General features: G+C 40.6%; 2 protein-coding genes across 2 annotated transcripts; one reads left to right on the plus strand and one right to left on the minus strand.

Annotated features, from left to right (window-relative positions):
- Positions 1-1,533: 1,533 nt before the first annotated feature.
- Positions 1,534-18,894, plus strand: gys2 (glycogen synthase 2). Its single transcript, XM_028422660.1, has 16 exons — positions 1,534-1,809; positions 5,696-5,877; positions 9,584-9,775; positions 9,877-10,062; positions 10,741-10,885; positions 11,754-11,871; positions 12,093-12,213; positions 12,294-12,400; positions 12,794-12,853; positions 12,981-13,059; positions 15,612-15,725; positions 15,801-15,927; positions 16,325-16,420; positions 16,519-16,682; positions 16,776-16,856; positions 18,393-18,894. The coding sequence occupies exons 1-16, from the start codon at positions 1,686-1,688 to the stop codon at positions 18,606-18,608; spliced, it is 2,112 nt and encodes a 703-aa protein (XP_028278461.1). The 5' UTR covers positions 1,534-1,685; the 3' UTR covers positions 18,609-18,894.
- A 1,498-nt stretch (positions 18,895-20,392) lies between these two features.
- Positions 20,393-22,456, minus strand: spx (spexin hormone). Its single transcript, XM_028400734.1, has 6 exons — positions 22,451-22,456; positions 22,006-22,089; positions 21,827-21,884; positions 21,654-21,716; positions 20,692-20,778; positions 20,393-20,454 (listed from the first exon to the last, which is right to left on the minus strand). Exons 1-6 carry the CDS (start codon positions 22,454-22,456, stop codon positions 20,393-20,395), a joined length of 360 nt encoding a protein of 119 aa, XP_028256535.1.
- Positions 22,457-24,761: the final 2,305 nt, after the last annotated feature.

The following is a 24,761-nucleotide window of genomic DNA, read 5'->3' on the forward strand; positions in this document are numbered from 1 at the left end:
TTTTCAAATTGAGTCAGTGATGGTGGGGGGAGCAGCAGTGACGGTCTGAGAAAATGTTTCTCAGTTCTGAGGATTGAGCACAGCATGTTCCTCACAGTTTGTGGCTTTAACAACAATGGTGTAACTCCAATCTATTAAAGAATAAAACATCTGTATGTGTATGTGCGAGTGTGCGTGTGTGCCATTGTCCACTACCGTCTCTACTTTGGTCACAGCATTCTGATGTTGTGTGGATAGGGATAAGGATTTTCAGTCATCCAAGTTATAATACGTAGAGACGTTTGAAGCAAGCCTCTGCTTGTCCACCAGTTGGTTTAGCCATTACTATCTACTTAGTCTGTATCTTGAAATACCACAGGTTCTTAGCACGCTCCATCTACATCACCTTTGGAGGTGTTTCCCATTTAGACCTAGGGACATCAGGTCCAAAGTCTACACAGATGTTTCTGTACTCTATGCCAGCCACCTGGTTATGGTTATCACACAGCCTACACCGTGGGTCTTGCCTGGTGGGGTAGATCTGGACCTCTATTGCTCCGTTTGGTGTTTGGTATTTCTACCAATGCCTTTCTGTCCGCTCATCCGATATATATATATATATATATATATATATATATATATATATAGTTATTAATTAAATGTTTATTGTACATATGTACAATAAAGCTTTTACATTTAATTAATAACTATATATATATATATATATATATATATATATATATATATATATATATATATATATATATAGTTAATAATAATAATAATTGAAACCTTTATTAGTCCCACAATGGGGAAATTGCTCAAGGCAGTCCAGCAAAGAGCGCCATACACCAGTGAGTACACTGGAGGCTATGCAGGTAAAGTGTCTTGCCCAAGGACACACAACAGTGACTAGGGACCACCAACCTTCCGGTTACAGGACAACCCTGCTATACCGCTGCGCCACTGCTGCCCGTTATTAATTAAATGTAAAAGCTTTATTGTACATATGTACAATAAAGCTTTTACATTTAATTACATTTTCTTAATTTATCTTACTGTCTTACAAAGTTAACAAGGGGTTAACAAAGTTTATTTTGATAATGACTTTGATTTTTTTTTATTACCCTACTTAACCTAAATTAGGTAATAAATAACATATATATATATATATATATTTATTGATTATGACTTCATTTGCCAGTTTTTGATAGGTCGGTATATATTATATATATTATTGGTAATGTAATCTGCGTATTACATCCCTAGGTATTCCGTTTTAGGCCATGTATATTGTATATTTGTATATATACATGTGCAGTATGTCTGCTTTTGCCTTTGTGTGTTACACAAACAAAATGTCATAATAATGATTGTTTTAATGTAGCCTATATTGAAGTAGCAAACTCCACAGTGACGATGTGGGGACACACTACTGCAGTCACAGTCCTGTCCTGTGGACAGATGTGCTTTCATTCATCAGAATTTCACAATCAGTTGATCACACACAACCCTACAGAACCTTTCACCCTCAGTGGGCGGGGTGGAAGCTCTTTGCCTCCCCCACAACCCACATGTGACTCTCGTTTATCTTGTCCTGTTGTCTCCTGTAAGGTCTGTCCCCCCTCTGAGCTCTGGACCTCCACAAGCAGACACGTTCTGAAGGACTTCTCCTCAGCATTGGTGTCCAGCAAGATATTGTGAAGATGGCGCTGTCTCGTTCCTTGTCCATGACGTCCCTAAGTGGGGTGCTGCCGGCCTGGGATGAGGACCAACTGCCTGTGGAGGACCTGCTGCTCTTCGAGGTGGCCTGGGAGGTCACAAACAAAGGTCAGTCTAAGCAGGATCGTACAGCTCCTGGTTACCAAATGCATCCATTCAACAACTGAAAAACCTGTAAGATGATGACTTTAAATAGACCGAATGTCTTCCTTCAAACATTTGAACTGAAGGATTAGATAAGATAAAACCATTCATGCTTTACACTTTAAAATATTCAGCAGTATATTTATTTTTTTGCGTAAAGGTGTCTCTTTGCCCCTTGAAGAGTAAATATGGAGACTGTTCCCTCTGAAGAGTTAAACATTAAGCTGCAGATAGGGTGTAGGGACCTTCTTATGCTCATATGTATCAGTAATGAATCAAAAGGAAAATGTATAAACAAAAACAATATTGTTGTGAGCATGATTAATATGATTGTATATGCATTAATAATTGGCTTTGGCCTACTGAGGATGCAAAGGTCATGACCTTTACATACAGGGGAAGATTAGATATTGTACCAGCCGTGGTTTGATAGAAAGCCATTATGCTTTTATTTTGAAATTTCAGGAACTTACAGGAACTTGCCAACAGCTTGTAGCTTCACCTTTAGCAGCACTAATTTGAAGTAATGGTTTCCTGTATGAATTCATCAGTCTCTCACAGCATCTAGGACTTTTGGTCCATTTTTCGTCACAACATTGATTTAGTTCATTGAGGTTTTTGGACATCACAGTATTTTAATTGGGTTTCGGGCATTCTGATATAGATTTGCTGCTGTGCTTTGGATCATTGCTCTGTTGTATGACCCAGTTTCCTCCAAGCTTTAACCCTCAGACAGATGGACTCACATTTGTCTCTAGAACACTCTGATCTGTTCTGGTATACTGAGGAGTTCATGGTCCACTCAATGACTGCAAGGTGTCCAGGTACCTGTGTCTGCAAAACAAGTCCAAATCATCATTCCTCCACCGCTGTGCTTGACAGTGTGTATGAGGAGTTTCTATGTTTGCATTAAGGCCAAACAACTCTACTTTGGTCTCATGTGTCCATAGGACATTGTTCCACAAGTGTTGTGCATTGTTCAGATTTTGTAAACCTTAGTTGTGCTTTTTATTTGTGGTGATGCTTAATCTCTCCAGTTCAATGGCCTTTAGTTTATCTTAATCTTGGATAGTTTTAGCCAGATTTAAAATCCCATTAATGTGTTTTTGTGAGTTTACTGAGTTTGAGAAGTAACGCACAAAATCATGTGCGCATTTGGACTCTTTAAGCTTCCTGCTGCAATACTAAAACCTGATTTTCCCCCTTTTCATGCACCTGTTTGTGACTCAGTTTACCATTTAAACTCATACAATGATTTGTCATGCTGTTAAATGTCTTTTTTATGGCAGGAAATAGAGATAGTTTCAGACAGATTCATGTATGTAATAAGTTGGGAATCCTTTTTAATGTGTGCGCTTCAGTACAATTGTAACAATGTGGTGTGTGGTTGTTGGTGTTGTGTGTTACTACACTGAAGTATTTTATTTATAAAAGAAAAGACCTTTATTTAGGGTTATTTTATATTGTTCCTCATTTTCGGATGGCTAGATCAATTGTCACAGAGATACCATTAGGCTACTGTCCTTAGTGCTTTATTAATGCCATGGTAACAGCAATAGCACATCACAATAGATAGCCATACTAATAGCATAACCAATGCAATTATATTGTTATTTTTTTATATAGTGTCACATAATAGTCACAAATTTTAGGTCAACCCTTGCTCATTCTGGTCTATGTAACTATACATTTATATATATAAACCAAAATACACCAAACACACCAGGGATCATAATAGTAGCTTTGAGTTACGATAGTTGTTACATATATTTTGCAACTTCTGTAAACTTCTGCGCAACCACAAAATGTGAATGTTTGGTTTTCTGTGTTTCTGATGCAGTCCAGAGGTTATCAGTGATCCTGTGCTGTTTTTTCTGCCTTCACCTTGTAGATAACTGCTGCTGTACGATGCAGTTTGGACATCACATTGATTGTCATATCAATATTTGTCTTTTTGTTGGCAGGTGAGGGAGGGAAAAGAAAAAAAACATTCCCACATGTAATCTGCTCTTAAAAATAATATATAATATATATAATATAATACATTATATGTATTTATATTTTTTATATATGAAATTGCATACATATATAGCATACATATACAGTGCTGCTTGAAAGTATGTGAACCCCTTGAGCAGTTTAGATGTTTCTGTTGTTTTACCATGATTTTCTCATTATATCATCACCAGTTTTTAATGTATGAAATCTCAGATATATGTTTTATCAGTTGCATATACTTGTTTAGTGGAACTTGTTTAAGTAGCCCAAACACTACATGAAACCTGTATTAGTGTATGTGCAAAAGTATGTGAACCCCTAGCTACATTGATTAAGTCAAGCAGGTAACAGACTCAGGTGAAACAGTGAGTACTTAATTAATCATTTACCCGGTAAGTAGACCAATGAAATGAGACATCCTTGGGAAATGGATTGACCTGCACTTTTTAAAAGAGAGAGGAAACCAACCAAGCCAACATGGTCCCATACACATCAACAATGCCGAGAGGACAGGAGATATCCGAGGACATGAAGACGAGGGTAGTGACAGCCCATCAGTCTGGGGAGGGATATAAGACCATTTCAAAAAGATTCCAGCTCCATCCATCGACTGTAAGACAAATAATTTACAAATGGAGGGCATTCAACATGACAGCAACACTGCCTAGAACTGGACGCCCATCAAAACTATCACCCAGAGCCACCAGAAAAATAATAAGTCAGGTAAAGGCCAACCTACACATCACCTCTTCAGAGTTGCAGACCTCTCTGGCAGCGTCTGGGACCAATGTGCATGCATCTACGATCAGACGAAAATTGAACACCCATGGCATTCATGGGAGTGTTGCTAGAAGGTAGCCTCTGCTCTCAAAAAAGAACAAAGCTGCCCATTTCAACTATGCCAGAGAGCACTTGGACAAACCAGAGGTCTTCTGGGAGTCCATTCTCTGAACAGATGAGTCCAAAATAGAGTTATTTGGTCACAATCAAAACCACCATGTTTGGAGAAAAGCCAACACTGCAAATGAAGAAAAGAACCCACTTCCAACAGTGAAGCATGGTGGTGGAAATGTGAAGGTCTGGGGCTGCTTTGTGCTTCTGAACCTGGACGACTCCATATTATTCAAGTAACCATAAATGCCCAGTCATATCGACAAATTCTTGACCAGAACCTCCTGCCATCAATCAGACAGTTGAAGCTGGGACGACCATGGATTATGCAACAAGACAATGACCCAAAGCATTCCAGCAAAACTACAAAGGAATGGGTTCAGAGAAAGAGGATTCATACTCTGGACTGGCCCAGTCAAAGTCCAGATCCTAATCCTATTAAAATGTTGTGGTGAGACTTACAGAAGATGGTACATGTCAGATGTGCCTCCAGCCTCTCTCAACTGACTGAGTTCTGCAAGGAGGAGTGGGCAAATATCCCCAAAAGCAGATGCGACTGGTTAGAGGTTACAGAAGACGTTTGGTTGAAGTAATGGCTGCAAAAGGAGGAGCCACAAGCTACTAATACAAGGGTTCACATACTTTTGCACATACACTAATTTCAGGTTTCATGTAGTTTTTGGGCTACTTAAACAAGTTCCACTAAACAAGTACATGCAACTGATAAAACATATATCTAAGATTTTATACGTAAAAACTGTTAATGATAAAATGAGAAAATCGTGGTAAAACAACAGAAACATCCAAACTGCTCAAGGGGTTCACATACTTTCACTTTCAAGCAGCACTGTATGTGTGTGTGTATATAAATGAATAATATCTGTGTGTAGCAGATGGATAGATGGAAAACTCAATAAAATACAATAAATACACAACAAATAATAATAATGTGTGTCTGCAGTTGGAGGAATCTACACAGTGATCCAGACCAAGGCTAAGATCACGGTAGATGAATGGGGGGAGAACTACTTTATGATGGGGCCCTACTTTGAACACAACTTCAAAACCCAGGTGGAAGGCTGTGAACCACCCAACCCCGCCATCAGAAAGGCCATGGACTCTCTCATCCACAATGGCTGCCAGGTGGGAACACAAATTGTGTGAGTGAATGTGTGGGAACAGAGGAGAAAAAGACATTACATTAGAATTCATAATTGTCTCATAATAATAAATGGATAATTATGAATTCCACTACGAGAAAGAGGCATGTCGTTCTCTGCAATCAGGCTGGAAAAATATGTGCATATATTAGCACTTGCAATTAGACAAAAGCCAGAGTTCTGACAGGACTCAGCGAATGGGGATCATATATTCCCTATCTTATCTTATTATCACTGGCTTCTAGTAAAATTCAGAATAGACATTTAAATTCTCCTTCTTACATATGAGGCTGTAAATGGACTAGCTCCACTATACCTTCAGGATCTAACAGTTCAATATATTACTCCTCTAAGTCTTTAAACTTAATTATAGCTAAGCTGCTATATGCCTACGCTGCTAGGAGACACAAACATGATCCACCGAGCAGTTCCCCCACCTCCTCAACAACACCACCATCTCTATTCCCACCTCCTCTCCTCTTCTTCTCCCTGGACTGACATATGATCCATTATTTCACAGTTTTCCTTGTAGTTTTGTGTCTATACCTCCCCCTCTCTCTCTCTCTCTCTCTCTGTATCTTTCAGTAGGTCTCTCTCCATCCAGATCAACATGCTGAATGTTATCCGGCCCTCTGACAAACCCAGTGTCTACTGTCAACACCTGCATATGTAATTTTCCATGTAGTACTGGTATAATTAAGTTGAACATATTGGCTAAAAATACAACACATATACAGTTCAGCCTTATAATTACGTACAACAACCTGTCTTGTTTGTTCTCTGTAATGTATGATGTTTGCTGCATGTTTGTTCCTCTCTCTCTCTTTCTTCCTCTCTGTCCTGTCTACGTCTTCTTCTCCTCCTCTAGCTGGGTCCTGCTCAAGGTTTCTTCCTGTTTAAAGGGAGTTTTTCTTGCCACTGTCTGTTTGCTTGGGGGTTCAGGCTCTGGGTATCTATAAAGCACCTAGACACAATCTTGATTTTAAAAGGTGCTATATAAATAAAACTGAATTGTATTGAATTGAACTAAAAGGGAGTATTGGAGTGGATATTGCTGAAAATTCTGCATCATCCTTCCCCCACTCTTTAGTGACCCTGCTGGTCCTGGATTATGAGTTTTAAAACACCCACCATGCTGTGTTTTTCTGTATCTGAGTCCTCTCACAGAAAAAAACACTTCAGAGCAACATTGTGAATGGGTTTATCCATTTATTTTAACCTTGGTGTGGTGTGAGGGCTGTAACCTGCTGAACGCATTCTGTAGTAGAGTCCATCCACATCTGGCTCTAAGCTGGAGGTAAAGGATCTTTGTATACTGTTAATGGCACAGAAATGGTTGTACAAGCAGAGAGAAAAGCCTCCTGTAGACATTCTGACCACTAGATGGCGTACATGCACTGATGATCCAGGAAGGAGGACTAGTCATATAGCCACAGGATGAAACAAACAAACTATGTGCACATGACATTAGCAGCTAACTTTCTGCAGCAGGCCAATGCCCCAGTCTAAAGCATGGTGAACTAATACCTGGTCAGACACCCTAAATCATGTTTCTATTCTATACAAAGAATTAGTCTGGTCTTTTAGATAAATGGTTAAAATTTCTCACAGGGATTGTGCTGAATCTGTAACAGGAAGGGACCCAGTCACAAAGAGAATTTTGACTTAATGAACATGGCCTGCCAGGCTGGCAGACTGCCTGAACTCCCTCTGAATGCAGGTGTAGCGTGTAATCATGTGTTTTAAAAAAAACAAAACATATATATATACACTCAACAAAAATATAAACGCAACACTTTTGTTTTTGCTCCCATGTTTCATGAGATGGACTTGAAGATCTAAACTTCATTCCAGATACACAATATTACCATTCCTCTCAAACATTGTTCACAAATCTGTCTAAATGTGTGATAGTGAGCACTTCTGCTTTGCTGAGATAATCCATCCCACCTCACAGGTGTGCCACATCAAGATGCTGATCTGACATCATGATTAGTGCACAGGTGTACCTTAAACTGCCCACAATAAAAGGCCACCCTGAAATGTGCATTTTGTTTCTGCTTTATTGGCGGTCTGGGAACTCAGAACCAGTCAGTATCTGGTGTGACCACCATTTGCCTCATGCAGTGCAACACATCTTCTTCGCATAGAGTTTATCAGATTGTCTATTGTGGCCTGTGGAATGTTGGTCCACTCCTCTTCAATGGCTGTGCGAAGTTGCTGGATATTAGTGGGAACTGGTGCACGCTGTCGTATACACCGGTCAAGCACATCCCAAACATGTTCAATGGGTGACATGTCCGGTGAGTATGCTGGCCATGCAAGAACTGGGACATTTTCAGCTTCCAAGAATTGTGTACAGATCCTTGCAACATGGGGCCGTGCATTATCTTGCTGAAACATGAGGTGATGTTCATGGATGTATGGCACAACAATGGGCCTCAGGATCTCATCACGGTATCTCTGTGCATTCAAAATGCCATCAATAAAATGCACCTGTGTTCTTCGTCCATAACAGATGCCTGCCCATACCATGACCCCACCACCACCATGGGCCACTCGATCCACAAGATTGACATCAGCAAAGCGCTCACCCACACGACGCCACACACGCTGTCTGCCATCTGCCCTGAACAATGTAAACCGAGATTCATCCGTGAAGAGAATACCTCTCCAACGTGCTAGACGCCATCGAATGTGAGCATTTGCCCACTCAAGTCTGTTACGGCGACGATCTGGAGTCAGGTTAAGACCCCGATGAGGACGACGAGCATGCAGTTGAGCTTCCCTGAGACGGTTTCTGACAGTTTGTGCAGAAATTGTTTGGTTATGCAAACCAATTGTTTCAGCAGCTGTCTGAGTGGCTGGTCTCAGACGATCTCGGAGGTGAACCTGCTGGATGTGGAGGTCCTGGGCTGGTGTGGTTACTCGTGGTCTGCGGTTGTGAGGCCGGTTGGATGTACTGCCATATTCTCTGAAACGCCTTTGGAGACGGCTTATGGTGGAGAAATGAACATTCAATGCACGAGCAACAGATCTGGTTGACATTCCTGCTGTCAGCATGCCAATTGCACGCTCCCTCAATGCTTGTGGCATCTGTGGCATTTTGCTGTGAGACAAAACTGCACATTTCAGGGTGGCCTTTTATTGTGGGCAGTTTGAGGTACACCTGTGCACTAATCATGATGTCAGATCAGCATCTTGATGCGGCACACCTGTGAGGTGGGATGGATTATCTCAGCAAAGCAGAAGTGCTCACTATCACACATTTAGACAGATTTGTGAACAATGTTTGAGAGGAATGGTAATATTGTGTATCTGGAATGAAGTTTAGATCTTCAAGTCCATCTCATGAAACATGGGAGCAAAAACAAAAGTGTTGCGTTTATATTTTTGTTTGAGTGTATATATATATATATATATATACAGTATATGTGTCTTTAAAGTGCTTTCCTGCCACAGGAATACATTCCATGGTCCTCTTGAGGCAATGATTCATATTGTAATTGGGGTGGGAGGTGTTATCATGAGACACAAGATCAAAACACAAGCACTGACCTTTTTCTAAACTTAATGTGGGTATAGAAAGTGTTCTTTAAATGTTTCCTGAGAACAGAAAAACCAATAAACACGACCCTTCTAACGACCCGCCCTTTGCTGGTTGTCTGTGATGACGTTTGATGTTGCAGGTTCATTTTGGCCGGTGGTTGATCGAGGGCAGCCCCTATGTGATCCTGTTTGACATTGGCTCAGCAGCCTGGAACCTGGATCGCTGGAAGGGTGACCTGTGGCAGACCTGCAACATCGGCCTGCCTTGCCATGACCGAGAGGCCAACGACTCGCTTATCCTGGGCTCCCTGATCGCCTGGTTTTTCAAAGAGGTCCGTTTTTTTTGTTTTGTTAAATTTCGAAGCTCTACCTTCTACTGTTAGACAAGTAACCTTACCTTACAATTTTACATTTTTTCATGTGTGTGTTTCAGTTAACAGACCAACTTGGAGACAAGCCCAATGTCGTTGCTCATTTCCATGAGTGGCAGGCAGGCCCTGGACTTATTCTCTCTCGGTCCAGGAAGATTCCTATGGCAACTGTATTCACAACACATGCTACCCTCTTGGGAAGATACCTCTGTGCAGGGAATGCTGACTTTTACAACAACTTAGACAAGGTGAGGGCTGACCTACTGAATACAGACATACATGCAGTCACCGTGCTGTAACACATCCTTCCTTCGAAGAATGCATTTCACATTCAAAGGTTCAGTCAAAAAATTGCCGCTTAGAGCATCATTAGTAATGTTGAATTGCCTGCATGTGGAGGGGTCAGTGCAGTGTTTCTAATTGGCCCCACTCTGTTCACTTTCTAAAGGTCAGCATAGACCTAAAGGTCGCTCACTAGCTGAATGCATAATTGACAGATGACCTCAAAAGTCCAGAGGAACTTCACCTGTTCTGTCGATGGAATCATATCGATATGCATTTTCAAACATTTGTTATCTGTGAGACACAATGCAGCCAGCATAAACAATGCTTTTTATTCTCTTCATTCTTCCATGGCTTCTTACCAGAGAAATTAATAATATTGTAAAAAAATTAATGAAGAAATGTTATTAAACAAATATGCAATACAATACAATACAATATGTAGTGCTATGACGTTGCCACCTCAGCTCCCCCTGTGGTCTCATAGTCATTAGACACACCTGAGTTTTAAAAAAACTCTTAGGCACTGTATGATCATAAAGATATAATTATTCAATCATTTTTTTAGTGTGACAATTTTTGTGCGTGTGTGTAATGTAAAACACTCATGGCATCACTCATCTTTATGTGTGTGTGTGTTGTAGTTCAACATTGACAAGGAGGCAGGTGAGAGGCAGATCTACCATCGATATTGCTTGGAGAGAGCAGCGGTCCACTGCGCTCATGTCTTCACCACAGTCTCCCAGATCACTGCTGTGGAAGCCAACCACATGCTACACAGGAAGCCAGGTGGGGAAGGTTATCACAGATGAACACTCGCTACAAAAATGTAGAGCATCATTTGGGGTTCTATCCAAGGCTTATACAACATTTTGCCAAAAGTATTCAGTCAACTATCCAAATAATAGAATCAGGTGTTCTGATCACTTCCATGGACACAGGTGTATAACATCAAGCACCTAGCAGATTGCTTCTACAAACATTTGTGAAAGAATGGGTCGCTCTCAGGAGCTCAGTGAATTCCAGTGTGATACTGTGATAGGACGCCACCTGTGCAACAAGTCCAGTCCTGAAATTTCCTCCCTACTAAATGTTCCACAGTCAACTGTCAGTGGTGTTATAACAAAGAGGAAGTGAATAGGAACAACAGCAATTCAGCCACAAATGACAGAGTGGGGTCAGCGGATGCGCAGAAGTCGCCAACTTTCTGAAGAGTCGATCACTACAGACCTCCAAAGAGAGAGTCCTGACCTCAACTTGACAGAACACCTTTGGGATAAGTCAGAGTGAAGACTGTGAGCCACGCCTTCTCATCCAACATCAGTGCCTGACCTCCCAAATACACTTATGGAAGAATGGTCAGAAATTCCCATAAACACACTCACACACACTAAAACCTGTGGAAAGCCTTCCCAGAAGATTGAAAGCTGTTATAGATGTAAAGGGTGGGCCGACGTTATATTAAACCCTATGGATTAAGAATAGGATGTCACTTAAGTTCACATGCGTGTAAAGGAAGATGAGCGAATAGCTTTTGGCATTATAGTGTATATAGAAAATGACTACCCAGATAGATGTTCAAATGACCGCTTATGGTCTCATGGGTACCACCATCATCGTTATAGGGCTGTAACTGTTCTTTATTTGTGTTGCACAGATGTGGTGACTCCAAACGGGCTGAATGTGAAGAAATTCTCTGCCATGCACGAGTTTCAGAACCTGCACTCCACCAACAAGACACGCATTCAGGAGTTTGTCAGGGGCCACTTCTATGGGTGGGCTTGATTAATAAGTGTTAATTCCTCTCATTGTCACAGTTACCATGATCTTTGGAGCCATAGTGCCCTCAGATTTTTACTCAGGACAGGAACGTGGTTCATAGCCTCTACTACTTACAGTATATACTTTGTACTTTCTTCCCTTTGACATTTTGGATGAACATTGACATGAATGTTGTTGGATTGTAATCTTTATCATTCTGTCAATACAATTCCAGTCACCTGGACTTCAACTTGGATAAAACCCTGTTTTTCTTCATTGCTGGGCGGTATGAGTTCTCCAACAAAGGAGCTGATATTTTCATTGAATCGCTGTCCAGACTCAATTACCTGCTACGGGTGAGGGCCTCAAGTTGTATTACATTCATAGTACTGTGCTGAATGTACTACCCCCAAAGTTAAACAAACTTTCTCCACAGGTCCACAGAAATGATGTGACAGTAGTCGTTTTCTTCATCATGCCAGCTAAAACCAACAACTTCAATGTGGAGTCACTGAAGGGGCAGGCGGTACGCAAACAGCTCTGGTAAGACCTGATATTAATTACAATGACTGAGGTGCCCTGTGGTATCAGGAACAACAATATTAGTAGCAAGGTCTTGCACATTTTTAAATCACTTCTCCAAAAACTAGCACATCACTTAAACACCCTGGTATAGCTTCATGGGTCCCCCATGACTGGATAGTGCTCATTGCTGTTAAGCAGCACCCTGACCCGACCATCTGAGAATGATCTGAAAGATCAATGTTTTCCCCTTTTGTTTGTGAGCGGTCAGAATATTTTGTTCCCATCTTCCTAAACATTTATTTGAGCTTGAGATGTTCACCTGACTCTTGGCGCTTAGACAAATTACTACCTGGACGATGGATAGTTCTGCCACAGTTACGTTCACTGAAGGTTCTCCTTCTTCTCTTACAGGGATACAGCTCACATTGTGAAGGAGAAGTTTGGTAAAAAGCTCTATGATGCTCTCTTAAAGTAAGTATAAGGGACATTGTTGTAGACCCAAAGCAGTCTTTATATAGCATTTTGGTAAAAAGGATAATGACAAATGATATTAGTAGTGGTTCTCTGTGATGAATGTGTTGCTATTCTCTGTCCTCAGAGGCCAGATCCCTGACATGAACACAATTCTGGACCGGGATGACTTCACTATAATGAAGAGAGCAATCTATGCCACTCAGGTACTATGCCTTTTTTTTGTAAACATTGTCCTTTACACTTCAGCATCTTGGACCTTAGCAGTTCTATGTCTAAAATCTTAGAGATTCGTCAGGCTAGTATCAGGCACAAAAACAACAAACAACAACAAAAACAACAAAAACCCCAACAGATGTACTTGCTTATATCTAGGCACAAAACCACTTGGCCAGTGCATCACAGTGCAGTCTGTACCAGTAACAGCAGCATACCAGACTGTAATGGTGGAGTTGATGTTCAGCTTACACTTAAAGATTCTTGGTTAATGACGGATCCCAAGAAACTGAAGGACTCAGCTGTGTCGACATCCAGTCACACATGATGATGGTGGCAGGTGGGGCTCCGCAGTAGTCTTTGCTTTCTTAACAACATTGAGCTTCATGTAATTGTGGTCAAACTACATCACCAGACATGTAGACAGAACCACCCCCCCCCTCAGAGGTGAGAGTAGAAGAACCAGTGCTCAGTGACTTTTCTTAGCCTCACTTGATAGTCTGTGATCCACCTGCAGGTGATGTTAGACACACTTGCGTGGGAAAGTTTGTCTAGAGTTGTGATGACTGTGTTGTTGTTGTTGTTGTTGTTGTTGTTGTTGTTGTTGTTGCTGTTCTTGTAACAGACGGGTGAGGGAAAATGTCACTGAGGATAAATCTTGGTCACATACTCTCATATCCTCTGCTCTGTTTTTATGAATGGCTGCAGCGTTTTCTCTGCAGTGGTCAATGTGAACAATGGCCCTCGCTTGACACGTTTTTATTTTAAAAAAAGACAAGAAAAAAAGTGAATGAACACAGCCAAGACGAGCCACCACGCATGGGTTAATTAACCTTCCTCCACCTTAGGCCGCAGGTCAATAGACCTGCTACGTCAGGGTGACGTATGTTAGCGCTCAGCGTTACAAGCAATGTGCCTATGAAAAGGTCTTTCACAATTTCTCGAATGTATGCCGACATCAATATTTCAGTGCTCGGAAATGGAGTGCAAGTCGTATCGACTACAAGTGTGCGGGGAGTGATGTAGTGGAGACTCCTGGTTGGTGGAGGACGTGCTGTTGTGATTATTTCTAGCATTGTCATTTTTCATGTGTAGTCCTCCCCTTTTCCACTCCACCACTGCTTTTCAATTATTGACTGGTTCACCTCTGTAAAGGGCCAGTACCCCCTCCCCCTCCAAAAAAAACAACCCTCATCTTATTTACATTTGCAGTAATTATGACTATGTTCGTCCCATTTCTTTACATATATTAGATGCTGGTTCCTGACATTTATGGACTGCCATACCCCTAAATTTGTTGTTGCATCTTCATCAACAGTACATTTAAGCTTTAATTGCAACATGTTTTCCTCATAGTTGTTTGCAGATGTGTCCTTTGCATTGATTAGCTGGTAGCGATCGAATAAAAAAATAAAATAAAATAATGTTTCAGCTAAACTTAGCACTGCAAAGCCAAAAAAATTGACTGTATGACAGATGGACACCCAATTGTGCAAAATACCATGCTTACAGAGATAGAGGAAAAAACAAACAACAACAAAACTCCATCTTGAAACCAAAGTCTGTGCTGTAGAGGTCAAGAGGTGAAGCCGCATCTGTTGTTATGCCCAAACATTGATCCACTTCCACGTGTAGCCAGTATCAACATTAATTCCTCTTTTTTTTAAATAAAAGTTAACATTTGAACACAGATCAATGTGATAAAAACTAGCTAACAAGCCATAAACCATCTCTGGGAAATATTTGAGGAGTACTGTCATGTACACATGCACAAATCAACCATCTTATGGTATGAAGTCCTCATTGGGAGGTAGGATGGCATATGAATGGCTTCAACCTCAAGTGAACCTTCTTCCACCATTGTTTAGCTGTCAGTTCTATCTCATTTTCCACAAAAAAAACACAGCTGGTTAAGGTTAGGTGTTAAATAACAGTGTATAGAGAGACTAATCTTAGCTATCCACCCATCTTGTGGACCCACTTTGCCTATACCAGAGGGCAGGCCTGCATCAAGACCTGCGGAAATTCCACAAAATTATGCAACTATTTAACATTATGGGATTAGACTTGGTTGAATGTGATGGAGGTGGAATTTATGACCTATACTGCTGCATGCCACCAGGGGGCCATCCAGATGTTTTGTCCTCACTTTTGGGGAGCTGTCACACTGTCCATCTTTTTACTGTACAGTCAATGTTGAGGATATGAAAAAGCAGTGCATGGAGAAGCTAAACACTGTTCATTTGAGGAGTCTGGTATATTAATGGTCCATTTAATATGGACAAAAAGACATAATACTATAATAAACAATGGTGTCTCCAGATGATACAAGGTCTATCATTAGCCGTAAATACTGATCAATACTTTTCATATCACATTCTGAAAGGTTACCGGTCGAGGACCACTGAATCTGACACCCCTTATGTCAAACCTTCCTCCCTCTGCTGCCACAGACAGACATCTACGTGCATGATGTATAGTACATGAATACAGCCATGTGAACATTTATATTTATTTGTCTGCCTCAATCACACACTTGCAGAGACACAGCCTCCCTCCAGTTACCACTCACAACATGCTGGACGATTCCACAGATCCCATTCTGTCCAACGTCAGACGTGTCGGCCTCTTCAATTCCAGGGATGACCGTGTCAAGGTAGACAGCACATTCTCTGCGTTTGTGTGTCTGTGTGTGAAACTGACATACTGAACAGGGATTCCATGTTCACAGATTATTTTCCACCCTGAGTTCCTGTCCTCCACCAGTCCTCTGCTGCCAATGGACTATGAGGACTTTGTGCGTGGCTGTAACCTTGGAGTGTTTCCTTCCTACTATGAACCATGGGGATACACACCTGGTAGGACTGACCCTAAATATTACATATCTAATCAACTAATCACATAAAGCACATGCAGCAACTCAGTGCATTTAAAATAAAAATAAACATTTAATTGAATTGAATGTATTTATTCTCTCCTGTCCCCATGCTCAGTCCATCTGGGCTGATTGTCTGAGCTCAAGACATCAAACATATATAAAAGGAAGATTCTTCGATCAAAAATTGATTTGATCAAAGACTAAATATATAAACATTTTCAAATTTTCACAATAGTGAAAATTGGGCATGTTATTCAGATATTAAACCATTTTACAGCCTCTAAATCTGTATCTATCCATGGGATTTGAAAAGAAACAGGATTCATCAATGTTTAAGGGTATAATGATAAAGATGTGTGGTTTGCTGTGCTTTGCAGGTGAGTGTACTGTAATGGGCATTCCCAGCGTGACCACCAACCTGTCAGGTTTTGGCTGCTTCATGGAGGAGCATGTCTCTGATCCTGCCGCATATGGTTCGTGCACACACACATGCACACACACACACACACAAACACACACAAACACACACTGGTGGACTGTCTATATCGATCCTCTTTTTTTTTTTGTTTAGGTATCTACATTGTGGACCGACGGTTTCGCTCCCCCGAGGAGTCCTGTAACCAGCTGACACAGTTCATGTTCAATTTCTGCCAGCAGTCCCGGCGTCAGCGCATCATCCAGCGGAACCGAGCCGAAAGACTGTCTGACCTGCTGGACTGGAGATACCTGGGACGGGTTGGTTTGACAGGGCAAGATGCAAATCTGTGATCAATATTTGTTGGTTGTTTAACTTTTGATATATATATATATATATATTGTAATTGACAGTTCTACATACACGCCCGTCATCTGGCCCTCAGTAGGGCATTCCCAGAGAAGTTCAAGGTGGACCCCATGGCCCCTCCAAAGGTAAGGGACTACCTTAGTATTTTAAATCCTTTGAGTAAAGCAGAAGCAAAGTAAAGCAGCGGACACAAACAGACTCAATAAACTGATCAGAAGGGCCGGTGATGTTGTGGGGGTGGAGCTGTCTAAGCTGCAGGGGATCCTGGAGAACAGCTTCCATCCTCTCCACCACATGCTGCTGAGGTGCAGGAGTACTTTCAGTGCCAGACTGATCCTTCCAAAATGCACCACTGGGTGCCACAGGAGGTCATTCCTTCCTGTGGACATCAAACTGTACAACTCCTCCCTCTGAGATCAGACACTCTAACACACTGTCTTGTAATTATATCCATACTGGATTTATTGTAGACAAGATTTTACTGCACACAGTACAAGTTGTATTATATATGACTATCAGTCTTCACTTGCCCGGATTTTACTTAAATGCTTATTAATGTTTAGAATTCATTAGGTTTTATTTTTATTTTACTTTTACTACTTTACCTTATGTTATATTTCTAGCCTGTTTTTTTGAGTATACATGGAGCACCTGGAAGCAATTTCCCCCTGGGATCAATAAAGTATTTCTGATTCTGATTCTGATTAATATCTCTGTCTACTGTGGGAATATAATTGACATCCTAACATTTGGATGATTGACAAGACATCTGGGTGTCAGATTCTAGGACTGATGCACATTTATCAATTTTGAAAGGAGGGGTAGGGTCACCTTGTGGAGGGGCTAAACCTTTAAACTGAAGCAATTTAGTCTCCTTCTTACCACTGACAGCTATCAATCTCTGGTCAAAATGCCCAAAAATATCTAAGAAAGAAGGCGTAAGAAGCAAAACACAAGAGCAGAGGCCATCTTGGAGGTGTCTCATAACATCTCTGTGTCAGGATTCACAGTTTTGTTCGGACACCTTTCTTCTGTTGTATTCTGGATTTGGTGTAGCTTTTTCTGCGTCCCCTTGGTTCTCTCATGACTTTCCTCCTTCTCTTGGTTCCTAGTTCAGATCTTAGTTTTATTAGTTGTGGTGATTTTTTTATTTCTTTTATTTCTTCTGCAGGTTAAAGCTAAATAAAAGTTTGCTTTTGTTAGTTTGATGCTTTTCTGGGTTTGGGTGCTACAACCACCTTTCCAATTTAAGTTATACATATACTGTACATACACTGTCTGCTACTATAGTCAACAAACGTCCATATTGTGTAATGTCCCGGTTGAGTGGGTGATTTATTAGAGTTGACTTACTTTCCGTCAATGTGCTTTTCCCTCTTCGATGATTGGCTGCCCCGTCCTCATTCACTCATTATACTCACCTTGTATATGTTTAGTCCATGTGCCCCTGCTTGTGTTTGTCAGCCAATTCCAAAGCAAGTAGCACAGATTCAGTCTTTCTGTGTGTACAAACTCTAAACTCTAGTTATCTTGTGGGATTTGCATTGTAGCCAGCATGCCTTTTAGATTAATACTTCTGCTATATTTCACTATTTACTAACAGCCAACACTTGAACTGTCACAACTGGTCCATAACTTTTAGCTCTTTTAACCATTTCCAGACTGAGGGTTTCCGCTACCCGCGGCCCTACTCAGTGCCCCCCTCTCCCTCTGCCTCTATCCACTCCACTCCTCACCATAGTGACGTGGAAGATGATGATGATGATGATGAGCCCTATGATGAAGACGAGGAGGCAGAGAGGGACCGGATGAACATCAAGGCTCCCTTTTCACTGGGAGCCGTGCCGGAGGGTAAAAAGAGGTCCATCAGCAATTAATGGAGGGCTTCTGCTAAATGGCTCCATCTGATCGCAAGTTTTTAGTCATAGGTTATAAATTTGAAACAATCTTAAAATGACATTTATTTAGTATAAATCAAGTCTAATAAGTTTTATCACAGACTCCTTAAAATGCAAGTTATTTTAGCCCCTATTAGGTTACCTTTCATTATGTTCAATTCACTGCCTCTTTCATATGTTGTCACAGTGTACAATGACTATAATGTCTTACTTGGTTTTCATTAATTGTATGTACATTTATCTAAATAAACATGATAAAACATTTTCTGACTAGTTTGACTATTCTTGCATGCTGCACTAAGATCCTGTACTCTCTCTTCCCTTTCTCTGGTCTACTCCCACATTTTTTAGGTGCCACTCTTGCATATCTCATTTTCTCTACTCTATTCCACTCTTCTGGTCCAGCCCTACATTTAGGTCCCACTCTTGCATTTCCCCTTTGCTCAACTGTCTTTATCTTCTCTGCTCTACTCCAATATGGGCAGCAGTGGCTCAGTGGTATAGCAGGGTTGTCCAATAGTGGTCCAATGGTGGTTCGAGCCAAACTCCTCCCTAGTCATTGTTGTGTGTCCTTGGGCAAGACACCCGCAGTGCCTCCTTTGCAGCTAACCTTAGCATTGAACATGGATCCAGTCAGCCTCCACTGAACTGAGACACCCGTGAGCATATTTAAAAGATATGTTTGAACTTAGAGGACCCAAAAAACAATTAATGGATATATCGGAGCATTCTGTATCGGCCTTAAAGAGCTGCTGGCAGGGATTACTAGTAGTGACATTTGTAGAGGCAGAAGTATCACCAGGAGCTGTATCTGCATTCTTTAGAAAAATGGCACCACCTAGATATACAGAGACAACTCACTGTGTGAGTACTTTTACTTTTAATACTTTAAGTACATTTAAAAACCACTTAAGACTTTCCCTTAAGTAGGATTGTTGATGTAACACTTCTATTTTTACTTAATTATCAAGCTTCAGGACTTCCTCCACCACTGCTCTCTTCACCATCTCTGGTCTACTCCTACACAAATGTGCCACTCTTGCATATCTCTTTTTTTCTACTATCTCCCTCTCTTTTGGTCTACGTATACCTACTCCTACATCTACTATGTATGTTTGTCTTTTCCTGTTCTCTTTTCATCCTAGTTCTTCTCCATGTTCCACACTCTATACACTCTCTCTCAGGTTTTGCGTCACAATGTTCAGTTCTTGGGATGACCGCCAGCCCTGTCACAGGCTCAAGAATGTCAGAGCAGAGCTATTAAGAAACAGGAATCTTAGAACTGAAATAATGAAGTCATATTTTCTGCAGAAGCATTCTGAATATAGTAAAGCTGCCATAGAGGTTCCTTTGAGAGACCAGTGATCAGACCACTGCAGTAATCTAGCTTGGATGGGTCATTTTAAGTCTTGTTTTGACATTATTTCTCTTTATTTCTCAACTCTGGTGATGTATTTAGTTGGTAAAAAGCCAATGAGATTATGAATTTGGAAATTGAAGTCTGAGTCCATGGTGACACAAGATATTTATCTTGACTCTTGCATGCGTCTCTCTCTGAAATCTATATGGACATGTAGATCACCATTATGGCCAATATGTACAGTCAATGTTATACATTGTATTCAATTTTAGACCAGTGGTGCTATGAATTCAACTCTTTTTATTAAAACATCACAGGACTTTTATTTACAAAACAGCTGCTCCACTCACTCACACAGAACAGAGCAGTCCAGATCGAAGATGACGCAGCTTTACAAACATTATCAGAAATATTCTCTTTTCCACACCGGCACTTCCTGGAAATACACCTCGTCTGGATTTTCATCTGTTTAGAGAGAGGGGGTGGGGGCGATGGGTGGGAATGATCAATAATAAATACTTACATAAATACATGCTTTTTATTAAACTGAATTTCTGTTCTAAGTTAAATACAGAACAATACATACGTATATAGCATATAATTTCCAATAACTTTACAGAAAGCATTAAGAGTTACAGAATAGGTTGTATAATCATTTTGAACCTGATTGAGCACACATCTGGTCCTGCTTTTTGCTCTTACCTCCCTCTCTGGCCTGCTGCAGGAAGTTAAGCAGGACAGTGGCAGCCTGGCCCACACTCAGCTTCTCCGTGTTCTGACTGCGGGTCTCTGACGGGGAAAAAATAGTAGTAGTAGTAGTAATAATAATAATAATAATAAGATAAGATAAGATAAGATAAGATAAGATAAGATAAGATAAGATAAGATAAGATAAAACTTTATTAATCCCGAAGGAAATTCTTGTGCCAGAGGTATCAAGTTACATTAAATGCAGTTAAGTACAGAGTATAAGAGTATAAGTGTAAATATAATCCAAAATAAGAGTACAGTACGCAGTATGAGCACAATATATGATACATGGATACAAATATGGAGATGTAAGGTGCTAAGTAAACATAAATATAGACAAGTGGAGGGAATGACAGTGATGCCTGACATGATTATCTAGCGCTTCTCCCTACAGAAAGGGGAGGAGTTATACAGTCTGATGGCCACTGGCAGGAAGGACCTCCTGTGGCGTTCTGTGCTGCTCCTCGGTAGTCTCAGTCTACCGCTGAAAGTGCTCCTGTAGGACAGCAGTGTGTCCTACAGGACAATCATAAAAATACTATGCAGAGACAAACACGGAGAGTGTCTGCAAGTTTCTTCAAATGTAAAAGCCTCAAAACCTAAATGTTTGCCTATTAAATAAAAATCCCCCATAGTAATCGTCCTTGAATGCACCAGTGTGATGTTAAATCTTAAGACTTAATATCATGACTTAATATCATGATGTTTCATCACAACTTTATTCTACTAAAAACAGAGGCTGTGCACATACAAATATCTGAATTATCTACACCATGTAGATGCTCCAATTTTTGATATTTGAAAAATATTGGACATCAATTTGCATTTTTTTGTAAAATCCAGTAATCAAGGAAAGTCACTGGAGTTCTGTGAATTATTTAAAGATCATACAGTAAACTTTTCTGTAGGCCTACCTAAGTGAAGTGTGTCATAGACATCTCCTTCTTTCCGGTCCTCTGAGATGAACCTGCGTCCCTCTGAAAAAAACATTTGACAAGTGTTTTTTCCCTCCCATCATAAATCAAATGTATTATTATTGGCACGTCTGTGCCCCCATAATTGAAAAAAAAAAAAACGTAATACACACGTGTGCCCTTGAGGTACAGCATTGCCTGAGGGGTCCAGTTTCTCCGCTGAAACGACCCCTTTATTGAAAATAATAATAATAAAAAAACATAATTTGGTTTATATGAAATTTATATGAACTAATTTTATTTTACTCTCCAAAATAAGTCTGAATAGTTTACGAAATAAACCCAGCTGTACCTTCGGTGCGCTCCATGACTGCGAGATGAACGTTGCAAGCAGTAAAAGGGTTAATACATAAGTTAGTGTAATGGTCCTCAAACCCTGTAGAACAGAAAGAGAATTCAGGATTAAACTGTAATTCATAATCTTAATAACAAAGCACTATACTATAGTTATTCTCAGAGAAACTTGGAGACTTAGAGTTGTGCGTTTTGGCGCGTCTATTACGCACAGCGTACCAGAATTGTTATTAATTTAACAGGATTCATACGCATTCTAATAAATTAAGCAACCCTCAAATATTGCATCGACTGCAAATACGCGCGTAAAATTCATGCGTAAAATGTCTTGTCTTTGAATGCCAAAAGGCCATTATGTTGTTTCATCATATTTCCATTCTATGCAAACGTATTTTAAAATTATCTATATAAACAAACTTTACGCCTCTTGTAGCCTCCCTTACCTTCATGGTGTCAGAGCGAGCTTGGTGTTCAGCTGAGCCTAGTAAAACCGCAAAAAGGTTCAGCGTAATTGCTGGCGGATATTCTTCTTGTATTTATATCCTCTGGGGTGGGGGAACCCTCGGCGTTCCGCGCTCCTTCATGATGCAGGCAGCAATAGGTCACGCCAATTTGATGAAACGGGGGCGGTCAGGAAAGTGAATGAACCGAGGCACAGATCAATTCCCCACCTTTTCCATTGAGGGCTGCGGTGTACTGTAAATATTTCTGAATTAACAACTGCCATAAACTCATTCAGCTTCACCGGGGTTTTAGTTTGTCAAAATTAGTCACGATGCACAGCACAGCGCCATAAAATGTGTGAGTGGCGCTGGGTGATGTCATTAGCAATATTTCCCCTCAGCAGATATATTGATATGTTTGCTTATTGCTCACTGAGGCGGAATATGGAAAAATGGGAGCTGGGAGCTTTTTTATGAATCAGGAGTCTTGACTTGATAAAGGAATCCAAAGCCTGCGGGCCTGAGGAATAAGGTGGTGCTCTGAATTTCACTGTCATGCAGCAGAATCAGGCAGAATCACACATTGGACTCTACACCAGTGGTGAAATGTAACTAAGTATTTGTACTTCGTTACTGTGCTTAAGTAAATTTGTATGTTTACTTAAGTAAAAATAATAGTGCATTTACTCCACTACATTTTGCAGCTATTATCTGTACTCCACTACAAATTTTAAAATGTCTGTAGTTACAAGTACATTTATGAATACAGTTGTGTTCATACAACTGTGCTGTACTGTACTGCTGGACTGATGTGAGGTCAGACATGAAGATGGTGTCATGCTGCGAGCTGTGTTTCTATAATGAGCCCCAATCATGATGCCAGTGCTCACTTTTTCACTCACTTTTTAGTGTAACTTCTCTTTACAATTAGTTCGGCAGTTTTGCATTAAAATGAAGAATATTAATCATCTGTGGAAGCTATAAAACGTTAAAAACATCAGCCAATCCTCCAGGTGGACCCTGCGCGGAGTATTGGCTGGTTGTCACTCACTTCGGGCTCTGCGTGCACCAGAGAGGTACATGCATGATGGCCGAAGTCACAGACACAGACACACACAGCTCGTCTTCAGGTAATGCGCATCCATGTGATGTGTGATGTGAGGCATGACTTTGGGGTGAGCTCCGAGAGAAAGGGGCGTGTGTTTACTTTTCAAATCTGGCTGACTGAGTTTTCAAAATCTCCTACCTTACCTTTAAGATGATTTCTTTAATTATTTTAACCTGTTCAGATATCCTTTGCAATGGAAATCAGTAATATATATTCGGTGCGTGAGTACTATTTTTAATATTTTAAGTACATTTAAAAGTAAGTACTTAAGACTCTTACTTAAGTAGGATTGTTGACGTAGCCCTTCTACTTTTACTAACATATATATTTTGCTGGTTATTTGTACTTTTATAAATTTAGAAGTTTAAATTCCAAGCTTCAGTACTTCCTCCACCACTGCTCTACACACCCTCAGCCCAGAGGTGGGAGTGCATAAGGTGGATGGAATTTCACCTGGACCAAACACTACCTCACAAATCTGTGTGAACAGGGCCTCCAGATAATGATGATGCCAAATTAAAAGGGATACACTGTACAAGTAAAGCCACGGCAGGCCTCTTTTATTTATTTATTTATTTAGATTTTACTAACTAGTGTCTCATTAATGTTGCATTTTTGGAAGTTAAAGCTGACATTCTATAGTAGGAACATGCTGATATCATGATGTATCAGCTGATATTCATGTCAGACATGCAGCAGGTTGATATATGATCATATTGCATCTTTTACATCCCCTTGCTTGTTTTTGGTTCTTGATATCTTCCCTCTGTGTGTGATAACTGAGTATATATCAGGTGAAAAATGATGGATGTCTTTTCCTCCTTACAACTAAGATAATGCAAGTCCATGAATCAATAACATTCTGCTAATGGTGATTGGTCAGATTAGAATATACTGTAGTGTAATACAGAGTGCCCTGTGGTGTGTGACATCACTAACAGTGATGAAATTGTATTTTTTTCATGATTTCCTGTTTTATTTCGAACTACAAAGCCTTGCCCCAACATGGCTACAAAAGAATAAACTGCTTTTTGAACCGAAAAAACCCAGAAATAATGAATGACACAGGGGAAAAAATGCATGCAAGCACGCTGTCCTATCGCAGCCTGAGCAGACTTTTATGAGGTGCCACCTAGTGGTTCGGAGGACAACAAAGAAGCCGGGTTAAGCTGGATTGAGCGCAGACATGAGTGCCCAATTTGA

Source organism: Parambassis ranga, chromosome 2, assembly GCF_900634625.1.
Source record: "Parambassis ranga chromosome 2, fParRan2.1, whole genome shotgun sequence".
In the NCBI taxonomy this organism is placed as follows: Eukaryota; Metazoa; Chordata; class Actinopteri; family Ambassidae; genus Parambassis; species Parambassis ranga.